The sequence below is a fragment of the Pinus tabuliformis genome, chromosome 7 (genome assembly GCF_031772625.1).
Source record: "Pinus tabuliformis cultivar Carrire ecotype Pingquan chromosome 7, CPIR1, whole genome shotgun sequence".
In the NCBI taxonomy this organism is placed as follows: Eukaryota; Viridiplantae; Streptophyta; class Pinopsida; order Pinales; family Pinaceae; genus Pinus; species Pinus tabuliformis.
The window spans coordinates 1,906,663,861-1,906,676,138 of record NC_142293.1 but is presented as its reverse complement, the minus strand read 5'-3'; the positions used below and the strand labels follow the sequence as shown (position 1 = coordinate 1,906,676,138).

Genomic DNA, 12,278 nt, shown 5'->3' with positions numbered 1-12,278 from the left:
ACGTGTCTTCTTGGCTACCTGAGTACTGAGGATCCCTTCAATCTCATGGGACTGAGCCGAAGGCAATTGTTTCTTCCAAGAACCGTCTCCAAATTGGGTGTCCCGTTCTGGCTGTACCACACTATCATCCTCTGCTTGGGCATTATATGGGAACAGGTCTGCCACATTGAATATAGGTGATATGCCTATGTCAGGTGGCAGCTGAATCTCGTAAGCGTTGGCTGAAAATTTTCGTAGGATCTTGCATGGACCAATTTTCTTATATTTTAACTTATTATATGTGCCCTTAGGAAACCGTTCCCGGCGCAGGTGCGCAAGGACCTCATCTCCAACATTAAAATGCACCTGTCATCGCTTTGAATATGCCTGCTGCTTGTATTTCTGTACGCTGTCCTGCAACCTTACTTTCACTTTTTCATGAAGTTCGCTCATTGCTTCAGCAAAGTCTTCCCCATTCGCGCTTCTCCGTTCCATCTTTCCCAAATCTCGCAGTTCATGTATTCCCTGAGGATGCATGCCATACAAAATCTGAAATGGGCTATGTCCGGTGCTATGATTGGGAGAATCGTTATAAGCGAATTCTTCTTGGGCGAGAGCTCGATCCCATAATCGTGAATTTTCTCCAGTCAAACTCCGTAATAAATTCCCCAAGCTCCTGTTCACTACTTCCGTTTGTCCGTCAGTCTGCGGATGATACGCGGAGCTGAAATTTAGTTACGTGCCCAACTTTTTCCACAGGGTGCACCAAAAGTGTCCTGTGAATTTTACATCCCTGTCTGAAATGATAGTTCTGAGTAGGCCATGTAAACTAACAACCTCCGTGAAAAACAGGTGTGCCACATACGTGGCGTCACTAGTTTTCTGGCAAGGAATAAAATGAGCCATTTTTGAAAATCTGTCTACCACCACCATTACTGAATCATACCCCCGCTGCGTTCTATGTAGTCCTAGGACAAAGTCAATGCTGACTGAGTCCCATGGCCTGCTTGGAACAGGTAGTGGTGTGTAAAGTCCAGTATTCTGACTGTGTCCTTTCGACAGTTGGCAGACTTTACACCTGGTTACATATCTCTGTACATCCCTGCTCATTTTAGGCCAATAATAAAAATGTCCGAGTTGCTCCAAAGTTTTGTTGATGCCAAAATGTCCCGCTAAACCACCACTATGCTTCTCCCGTACAATATTCTCCCTCATTGAACAGTCCGGGATACATAACTGCCCACCTCTGAACAATAATCCTTCCTGTAAATTATAGTCCAACCATGGGCTTGCATTCCTTAATACGAGATTTTGGCAGGCTTCAAAAGCTTCCTTGAAATCTGTGTCTGTTTGGTACAAATCTTTCAAATGTTCGAATCCCAATACCTGTACGCTACTCTCCTGTAAGAGCAAAGCTCTTCTGCTCAAGGCATCTGCCACTTTGTTGGCTTGCCCACTTATGTGTTTTAACACGAAAGTGAAACTCTGCAAGTATTCGACCCATTTGGCATGCTTATGGTTTAACTTGTGCTGCTGCATTACATATTGTAATGCTGAATTATCAGAAAATAAGACGAACTCATTGCCCAGTAGGTAGTGCCTCCAATGTTTTAAAGCTTGGACCACTGCATAAAATTCCTTGTCATACGAGGAATATTTCTGTCGGCTCTCATTTAGTTTTTCACTAAAAAATGCCACTGGTCTGTCTTCCTGACTGAGCACAACGCCAATAGTTGTTCCACTTGCGTCACACCGAACTTGAAAAAGTTTATTGAAATCGGGCAGCCTCAAGATTGGCCTCTCCGTGATCTTCCGCTTCAAAAGCTGAAAATTATCTTCTGCCATCTTGGTCCAACAAAAAGGTTGGCTAGCTTTTTTGATGGTCTCTAACATTGGTGTGCAGATTTCACTGAAATTTCTAATAAATTTGCGATAAAAACTTGCCAGTCCGTGGAAACTACGTACCTCAAATAAGCTCTTCAGTGATGGCCAATTTATAATTGCTGCAATCTTCTCGGGGTCCATTTTCAATTCATTTTCCGCAACTACAAACCCTTCGAACATGTTGAAGATGCTCTCTTTTCGTTCTGCTGAAAATTAAGATATCATCAAGATAAACTATCACGAACTTGCCAATAAATTCCTTTAACATCTCATTCATCAATCTCATGAAAGTACTAGGAGTGTTGCTCAATCCAAATGGCATGACCAGCCATTCGTACAGCCCTTCATTAGTCTTGAAAGTTGTTTTCCATTCATCTCCTTCCCTAATCCTGATCTGATGATAACCACTCTTCAGATCTATTTTTGTAAAATAAGCTGCTCCGCTAAGACAATCCATCATGTCGTCCATCCTGGGTAAGGGAAATCTATATCGAATTGTGATTTTATTAATAGCCCGCAAATCTGTACACATTCGCCATTCTCCACCCTTCTTAGGTGCAAGTACTATTGGTACTGCACAAGGGCTCAAGCTTTCTCTGATCAGTCCCTTATCTAGCAACTCCTGCACTTGTTTACGAATTTCTTCATTGTCTTTCGGACTCATCCTATACGCTGCCTTGTTTGGTAAGCTCGCTCCAGGTATAAAATCAATATGATGGCTAATACTCCTCTTGGGAGGCAACTTATCTGGTAGATCGTCAACTACAATATCTTGGAATTCTTTCAACAACTCCTGAATTTCTACAGGCAGTTCTGATTTTTCTGTATTCAGCAACATCGGTCTTGTCCTCCTTACAATTGCATAATTGACCTCATTTTCCTCAATCTGCTTCACAAACTGTTTTCCTCCAATTAATAATGTTTTTGTTCCGCTTGGTTCTGCTGCGTCCTCCTCTTTGATGGGTACAAGCGTATGTTTGATCCCATCTTTCACAAATTTATAACAATTTGTCTTCCCATCGTGTGTCACCTTTCGATCATACTGCCACGGTCTCCCAAGCAGTATATGGCACACGTCCATTGGCATAATATCGCAGACCACCGTGTCATGATATTTGCCAATGTGAAATTCTACCTCGCACTGTTCATCAACTAGTAGCTGGTGGCCTTTCTGTAGCCACGACACCTTGTAAGGCGTGGGGTGTTTAAGCCACTTCAAACCCAGCTTTTCCACCATTTCAGTGGCAACCAAATTGTCTGTACTCCCGCTGTCTATAATCAATTTACAACACTTCCCCCGTGATTTGCAAACTGTTCGAAACAACGCCTTTCGCTGGGTCTGTTCAGCCATCTCTTTGGCTGGTTTCAACAGTACTTTATTCAAAATTAGAGCTTCCCCCGTTTCTGCCACGTTTTCGATCTCTCGGGGTTGTGCTTCAACTTCCTCAGGCTGCGCAACAAATGCTCCCCTCTGGCCAGCGTGCTCAGCTTCCGGGCATTCGAAGGATCTGTGCCCCCACTTATGGCACCTGTAGCACTGGACATTAGTCCCTCTTCCGCGACCATTTCCTCTTCCCCGCTGATATGGTCGACCTCCTCTAGTGTTATCTCCCTTCTCTGCTTTCCCTGAAGCTCTGGAACTGCTGCCTTCTTCGCTATTAGTGGCAGTTCTCCCTCTGCCATAGGACTGTCCTCGTCCTCTGCCATTTCCTCTCCCTCTCCTATTATTCTATTTCCTGTTAATTTTCTCTTCAGCCTTTACAGCACTCTGGAAGGCTTCTTCAATATTTCGGGGAGAGAGAATACTGATCTCGTCCAATATTTCCAACCTCAAGCCATTCACGTACCTCGCTGTTTTTTCTGGAGTATCATCTGTATATCCAGCACGTAAATTTACTCGATAAAATTCCTCAGTATACTCCTTTACAGTCATACCTTTCTGCCTTAAATTCTGTACTCGCCGATAAAGTTCAACCTGGTAGTCTTTAGGCAAAAACCTGCCCTTCAATTTTGCCACCATCCTTGGCCACTTTCTTATCGACAACTTGTTCATCTGTCTTCTGTCCGCTTGGACACTATCCCACCATAGGGCAGCGTGTCCTTTTAATTTTGTCGCAGCAAATCTAACTCTCTTGTCCTCACTAATCTCCTCATTTTCAAAATACTTGTCTAACTCACTCACCCAATCCAGTAAAACATCGACAGACAGGCTGCCATCATAATTAGAGATCTCAAGTTTGGGTTTGCTGCTAGCTAATAGTACTGATCTCAAAAGTCTTAACTCCGGGGCTTCTTCCTCTGACCCATCTGTAACAGTTGCTGCCTCATCTTCACTGTCATCTCCAAGTTCCGGGTCTCTTCGCCTACCTGCCTCAACTGCTTCCAAGCGAGCAGTAAGGATTCTCAGCTGTTCTCTCAAGCCCTCGTCTGCTACTCTGCGTGCACCTCTTCCTCGTCCTCGTCTTTGTACTTCCATCTTTCCCTGTTTCCTTAAAAAGCTGCTCTGATACCACTTGATGGGGCCAACCCACGTGGTCCCGCCGTTGACGTGCTGAGGTGTAAACGACCGTAGTGAATATAATATTATTGTGGTTCTGTTGGATATTTGTGTGGGTTGATTTGCAATCGGCGCCGTATGGATTTCGTTTTATGAGGGTTTGTACCTTAATACCCTGCCCTTTGAACACCTGTCCCTCCTCGGGATCCCACGAATCCGTTCAGGGTTTGGGGTTTTTACCCTTTCGCGCTCACCTCATTCTTGTTATTTCGCTTGGTCTTTCGCTCTGCAAGCTCTGTAACTCGGCGGTTTGTTTGCTCTGGATGCGGATTCCTGCAACTTGTTTGCTCGGTTCGTCGGTTATGACTCCTGGTTATCCTCTCGGCTTCAGTCGTTGATATCTGGTCTGATATGACTCTGTTCCTCCGGCGTTTTATGAATATTTTGGTAAGTCTGAATGGCACTATTCCTCGGCTTGCATGTCGAACACTTCTGTGATTTGAGTTTTCGTTTTTCTTTAGAGGGTCTCCGTCTCTGTGTATGCTGTTTGTATCCTGTGAGTGATTTCAATTTTTCTCTGTTGAAAACTTCTGCCCCTGTGGCTGCTGTTTGCTTCCAGAGAGGGTTTAAGCTATACGGTGGTTGTATAATGTTTGTTGTTTGTTCCAACACTGGTTTAGCTTCTCTTCACGGTCCTTGGTAATTCGATGGTAGCGTCCTCAGTTGGAAACTCTACGTGCTCATGCGGTAAGTTTTTGGGTTCTATGTCGGAATTTTTGTATCCTTCTTTACCTGTACCTGATGTAGTGGTTCCTTTGTGAGCAGGGGTCTTCTCGGGGTCGGCTGAAAGCTATGGTTCACCGAACAGGTAGGGCGCCATTGCCTTCTGTTTGCTTGCCCCTTTCAAACTTTCTTTAATTCGGTTAATACTGTTGCTTGGTCTAACCATTCCTATGCATGCTCTTGCAGGTGTGACTGTTTGTGGGTTCTGGTGTTTGAGCTTTCGGTGGCTCAGGCAAACACGGGGAGTTTCTATGATGTTTGGCAGCTTGTTTTAGGGGTGTTTCGACTTTACTTGTTGAACCTGGTTACTGGTCTTAGACTGCTCTCTGTCTGTACTTGACTCTTCTTTAGCCGCTGGGCACGACGTGGGTTATGATTCTGAGTCTTGCGGAAAGTCGGTTTCTTGTTTACTGTAGAGGTTAATGTCTCTTGACTGTGGTTTTAGTTCAGGCCTCTATTTCGGACAGTATGTAAAAAAAACTTATATTGAAATGTTTTGTTTGGCCGATTGTGCAATGTATTCATATGAATTTGATTTTTTGATGAATAGCTAAGACTCGTGTTGTTTTTCCCACATACCTGTTATGAGTTGTATGTACTTTTGTTATTGCTTGTTGTTCAGCTGGTTTTCCTCCCTTTTGGGCTCGGACCCTGTAGCAACACGTTCAACAGTCTTGTATAATAATCTACTAGCGCAATTACACAATTTCTGAGGACACGTTAGGAATATATAAGTGCACAGAATGTTTTCTTATTATTATCTCTATTCTTTTCATACAAAGTCGAACCCCTGTAATGGTTTGTTTCACCCATTTTATAACACTGTATACAAACAGTTTTGTAACTGCTATTAGTTGTGTTGTTGGTTATATCAGTTATTTCATACATGGGCTTTTCCATAGCTAGTTAGTACATTCTGTTTTACATGCATTCACAACTGTAATATGGTTGTTTGGAAAACAAAGAATTCTACCTAATCACTACTGTTCCTAATTAAAATTAAAATTCATAAAAACATTTTTTTTTTGGCAATTTAAAGAGTAAAGTAAAATAAAAAAACAAAGACAGATCTACTATCCATCCATCGAACTGTGTCCTCTGTCCTTTTCGAAAACCACTGCCCTGTTAATCAGATGCTCCTGCATCATCCCATAATGTACAAGGGCCAAGCATCGGACTAAGATGTGATCCAGGCCACTAGCTCAGCATGGCTCCAAAACACGCATTTGTTCTTAGAAACATGCACACATTCTTGATGTCATCTATATTTTAGGCACCCACACTTGTTGTGTATTATTAGGTGTCATTGGGATAAAATGGTGATTAGCGATCTACATTGAGTGTCAAGTCAACATGATATTTTGTCTACATATTCTAGCTAAGTATTCTAAATGAATTTTTTTATTTTCTTGTTTGTTTCTTTATTTTTATTTTTTTATTGATATTAAAGTTGAAAAAAGAATACCTAGATGATAAGGAAAACATGATCACCAGATTAAATTTTATGGAAATTAGCTACTATGGAATTTAGTGAGAGCCCAAATCTCCCATCATCAAACATAAATTTAGAAAAACAATACTCCAACCAAGAAAAAAGAAATCTAAATGATGACATTAATGTACCATTCGATACTTCGAGGCCACTAATATAAGATCTCCAAAACACTAGATAGTAGTCATGATTGTCTCTTTAAGTACATTAAACTTAATTGCATTATCCGTCTCGAATGCTCAAAGCTAGTAACTTAGTCAATATTTTCAATGACTAGATGGCCATAATATATGAAAACTATATAAATGGTCTAAATAAATATCAAATTAGATATGTAAACATTTACTTCTTATAAACTAATACTTTGTATTACATAAAACTCATGATCACATACTTGTTCTACATTATGCGCAAAGGATTTTAATCCTTCTCAAATCATTAACACTAACTGGTCTTCATATTTCCATGCAACCCTGCATAGAAATTTCACAAGGTTGAGTACTACTCAATGACCACAAAATTCACTAGACTAAACATTGCACCATGACCATTGCATAGACTACTAGAAACTAAGCACATCATAAAGTCAAAAGCCTTTCTGAATGGGCATAACAAAAAAGCAGAGAACATATAACTTCAAATCCAACCAATAGGAATTGTAAGCATTGTTTGAAGAAGAAATCTTTGTTTGTACCCTTGCACTCGATCATAAAGGACCTGGAAAATATCCACTCTCATAATCACTTGCAATGTGCCCCTCCACCTGATCTAGGTGAGACTTAATCTTGTCCAAGCAAAAGCACTGATTACTAAGCATTCTTTTTATTTATTCCAACACGGTGAAGATGTTATATTGCACCATCAAAGGATGCCACATGGTAGGTTTACATCACCATGACATTAGAAATACATGGAAAAAAGGGTTATGTGGAGAGTAAGTGATGTGGATGTCATGTAGATGCCAAGGGGGCACAACGTATGACATATATGTGAATGTGGTCACGATCACATTCACCTAAACGAAAAATAGTGAACCCCCACCATAGTCTCTATCTGTTGAGAAGGTAGGGGTGTCATATTAATATAGTTTTTGCTGTAAATAGGTGGCCACAAGGAGAACATAGGGTAAGGAAAACCTATCGGGAGTTTATTCGTAGAAGCGATAAATTGCAGACCACCCCTCCCCTTTCCCCCAACCCCCTCTTGTTAACTATAGGATAGGCACAAGGGCCCTCCAATGAATATAGGCAATTCATTTACTCAAACTTGTCCCATAGGAGCTTCAAGTTACAAAGAGTTTAACCATTGGTCATACAAGTCCCACATGGAACTACCTCGTTGGTTAAACTTTTAACGGACATATCTCTTAATTTAGAGGTTATATTGAGGTAAAACTTTTATCGTCAAAAATATCTTAACGAGTTGGATGCAATGGTGTTATCAAAGTTAATTTCACCAAATTTTGGGAAGAAGAATTTGTAATCCCATTTTCATAATGAGACCATAGATGTTAGGCTACTTAAATGTAACACCTCACATCATCTTCGAAATGTTATAGAGGATGGGAGGGAGAATTACATCCATCGAGAGGAAATAAGTAATTTTATACTAGAAGAGACAAAATTAAATAGAGTAATACTAAAATTTTGACCTAAGTGGATTTACATAATAACATTTGTAACAAATGGGATAGAAAAAATGGACATTACACAATTAGGTTGAAGGGTCTAAGTCCAAGAATACGACTTTGATGGGATCTTTTAAGTCATTGAATGTTCTCCCCAATGTAAGAGTTATGCCAACGTGTTGTTGTATTCTCTTCATTCTTTGATCTAAATCGATCAAGTGCTCAAGGGAATGAAGAATATTTGCATGGCGCTCATGCAGATCCAAGAGATTATGCCCGAGTTAAGGCTTCATATGCTAGTAAAAATCAACTTAGACATATTGATTGAAGTGGCCCCTCATGTGCCCTATATCTAGTTTTCTCATTTTGTAGGAACCCTTTTATTTTAGAGGGGAGTTCTTTGAGAGAAAGATTCCCCCTCAGCTTGGTTGAGTTCTTCTTATATGTTTCCTCACATGAGGTCACAATATCACATAGCAAAGTCTTGTAGCTAGTGTTGCATATATGTATTTCCCTTGCGAGCATGTTTAATAGGTGCCTCCCCTTCTAACTCGGGCCCAATGATGAGCCATGGGGAAGAATGATAGTATAGAAAGACTTGGGCGGGAGCCAAGATAAACTAAGGGATTTAGGAATATAGGAGGGTGTCACGTAAGACAAGTGCTAAGTAAAATATACCCACAAATAGTGGGGTTGCCTAGGAGAGATAATAACAATGTCATCACAAGAGTAAAGGGGTGAAGAACGATGAGCCCCCACATGCAGTGAATTGCCATCAAACACTAGAAGGGAGGCTTACAAGGAGTCCAGTTTGATAGCAAAGCCAACAACAATAAGGAACTGAGAGAGAGATGAAGACTCGACACTGCTCGAGAGAAATGAAGCTCGTGTCAAAGAGAAAAAAAAAGGCACTAGGGAAGAATGTTGAGACCACCAAGAAAAGGGGGGAAAGACAAGTCAAAGCAACTATGGACAAGGGAACGAGAAAAGAAAGTGTGATACCTCAAGCCCCCAAATAGAGAAGGTGTCTACCACCCTACAAGTTAGCAAAGAAAATTGTCTAAAAATAATTTTGAGAGAAAAACTAAAATTACCAATTCTTAGTAAGTGTTGCAAAGTATGGAAAGAAACAACTCTCCCGAATTATTACTATCCTAACGAGTGAAAGACATTCTTGACAATTAAGAGCACTTCATGGTTTTTCTAACTCCACATTCACTCTATCTCCACTCCATGAATTGCATTGCCTACCCATGATGCCCTCTACACGCATGCTCCAAAAAAAACAATCACAATAAATGTTTCTAAACTAAGTGCCATGGGACAAGTCTTAATACCAATTTCCATAGTATGAGTGATTAGCTCTAGCTCAAATACCGCGCAAAGTGAGAGTGATTAGCTCTAGCTCAAATAGTGAGCAAAGTGCATGCCACTCGCTCCCATCACTTTCCAATCGTGCCAACTTTTCAGAACCCTTAATGATCACCCAAGTGTTCTGACTTCTCAACATTTAACATTCATGGGCCAGCCCACGTCCCTCAATTCCTTAGCTAAATGAGATAGCCACATCTAGCTCCCCTTCTCATGGATCCTCGCCCATTTGAAAACCTCTACCTATTAATTATTAATATTTAATTAATTTACTTTTCATAAATCATCATTAAAATAAGTAAAGAGCTAAAAATTAAAATGGCTAACACGATTAGTTCCTCATTTACTAAACCTAAAAGGATGATAACGTACAACTATTTCGTAAAACATAAGAACTATCATTTATGGTTGATCACGACTTTATTTATTTTCAATCAGAATAGTGGTCATATATGGTAAAACATAAGAACTATCATTTATGGTTCAAACTTATGCAATGGATTTTAGGCTTTAAGGATAAATTCGAAGAACTCGAATCCCTAAAAAAAATGGTGGTGAAAACAACCACGCACCCACGAAGTACTCGAATCCCTCGAAAATGGTGGTGAAAATTGGACCAGGCACCTATGATCATAATGGCGGAAAAGGGAGAGTCTACCAATGTGTCTAAACTGAGAAATAGTGGGGATCGCTGAGCCGACCATAAGGACAATTGAAATTATTTTTTGGGCTTCCCTACTGGCTATAAATATGGTTTTATCGTTCAATTTCATAATTCAATCATAAAATTTGCATACTTCAATCCGCATTACGGCTACGGCCCGAGATTCAGGAGGACGTAAAAAGCAACCTGAAGGCTACGTGGACGTTACTTGCCTCTCTGTTCCATCCCGCTATTGAACGAATTCAATTGAATCTTTCATTAATTGCCTCAGAGCGAAAAGGTCCGTCCACCAACAAGAAGTTATAGTCATGGCTCCTGCGGTTCCTAATGCACCTAATACTGTAGTCGCCTTTGTGAACAATTATTACAATGCTGTTGTTCTGTGTCCTCATTTGTTGTACACATTTTATAAGGATTACAGTATACTTAGCCGCCCAGCCCCGAATAATCAAATTCCCCAGAAGGTCGACATCAAGACAATTGACTCGCAGGCATCTTACAACAATGGAGTACTCGTTCTGGTACGTGGATCGGTTACATTTAAAACCAACGAAACACATACCTTCTCTCAGTTCTTTTTCTTGGCTCCTGGAGAAAATGGGTACTTCATTTTGAATGATATTTTTAGGTACGTGGGTGAAGAACCAGATCAGCCAAATCTTGTTTTGATAAATGGCTGCATTGTTGAACAACATGTACCCAAACCTGATCTTGTCTCAGAGCCATCTGTCAAGTCTGAAGCATTAGCTCAAGATCAGAAGAGTGGAATTAAGCAACCCACAACAGTGGTGGAGGAGCCTGCTCCTGTTCTTGAGAAGGTACACATGCAGCAGAAGTCTAGGGAAGTCCCAGAAAGCTCAACAGACCAAAATGTTTCAACATTTGGATATGTTCATAAAGAAGGGCCACCTGCCCCTGCTCATCCTCATGAAATTCCAGTTGTAGTTCAAAATGCACCAGAAAATTCTTTTGCTTTAATTGATAAAGAAAATGCAGCACCATCCATTGTCGCACTTGTTAATGAAGGCCCACCTGCCCCTGCTGCTCCTCCTTCTCAAGAATTGCGTGATGTACCTCAAAATGTACCAGAAAATTTTTATGCATCAAGAGATAAGGAAATTGCAACCCCATCCATTGTTGCACTTGAGAAACTGTGTCTTCAAAGTAAAGCAGCTAACTATATTTCCACTCCACCGAAGGCATCTTCTACAGCTAACCCCATAAGTTCCACTACCGTGAATATGGCAGACAAAAGCGCTGCAGAAGGAAATCGGTGTTGTGTTTTTATCAGCAACCTGCCTGCTGATATTACACCTCCCCAGGTTGAGGTAGAGTTCAAGAAGTTTGGGGCAATTAAGCCTTCTAGTGTTCAAGTTAGGTCTACGAGAGACTGTAGATCCAGTTACGCGTTTGTTGAATTTGAAGAAGCCGCTTCAGTCCAAGCAGCAATTCATGCATCCCCTATGCCAATGGGTCCAAGAAGAGTATTTATCAATGCGAAACGTCCTTCTAGAGAGGAATTGAGCTATGGTAGTACAAGAGGACGTGGTGGCTATTTCAAGGGAGGTCGAGGAAATGGAAGAAGTGATCTTATGAACAGAAATAGCGGTGGTGGAGGTTCTTTATCTGGACGACGTGCTGATGCTATTCAAGAAAGAAGAAATGGTGGAAGAGGTGCGATAATGACAAGCAAAGGGCTAAATCCCAGGACGTGATCTGTTGATGCATGACAACTACAGCCCAAGCAGCGTTCGGATGGGCTGTTCTAGAAGCTGAGGTTTGCCATAGTATGCTAACAAATATAGATTTACAGGTCTACTCGGGATTAAATTTTTTAAGTTGTAAATATTTTTTTAATTGTAAAACTTGAACATAAGATTGGTTAGAACAAAATTACACATACTATTTTCTTTTGAATGGTCAGAAAAAAGAAAAGAGAAAATACATAGATATGTAATATAATTTCTGGATGCATATTTTG

The 12,278-nt window shown here is 40.8% G+C and overlaps 1 protein-coding gene across 1 annotated transcript; it reads left to right on the top strand.

The window, feature by feature from the left end:
- Positions 1–10,605: 10,605 nt before the first annotated feature.
- LOC149256100 (nuclear transport factor 2-like) lies at positions 10,606–12,012 on the top strand. Its single transcript, XM_089455220.1, has one exon. The coding sequence runs from the start codon at positions 10,606–10,608 to the stop codon at positions 12,010–12,012; it is 1,407 nt and encodes a 468-aa protein (XP_089311346.1).
- Positions 12,013–12,278: the final 266 nt, after the last annotated feature.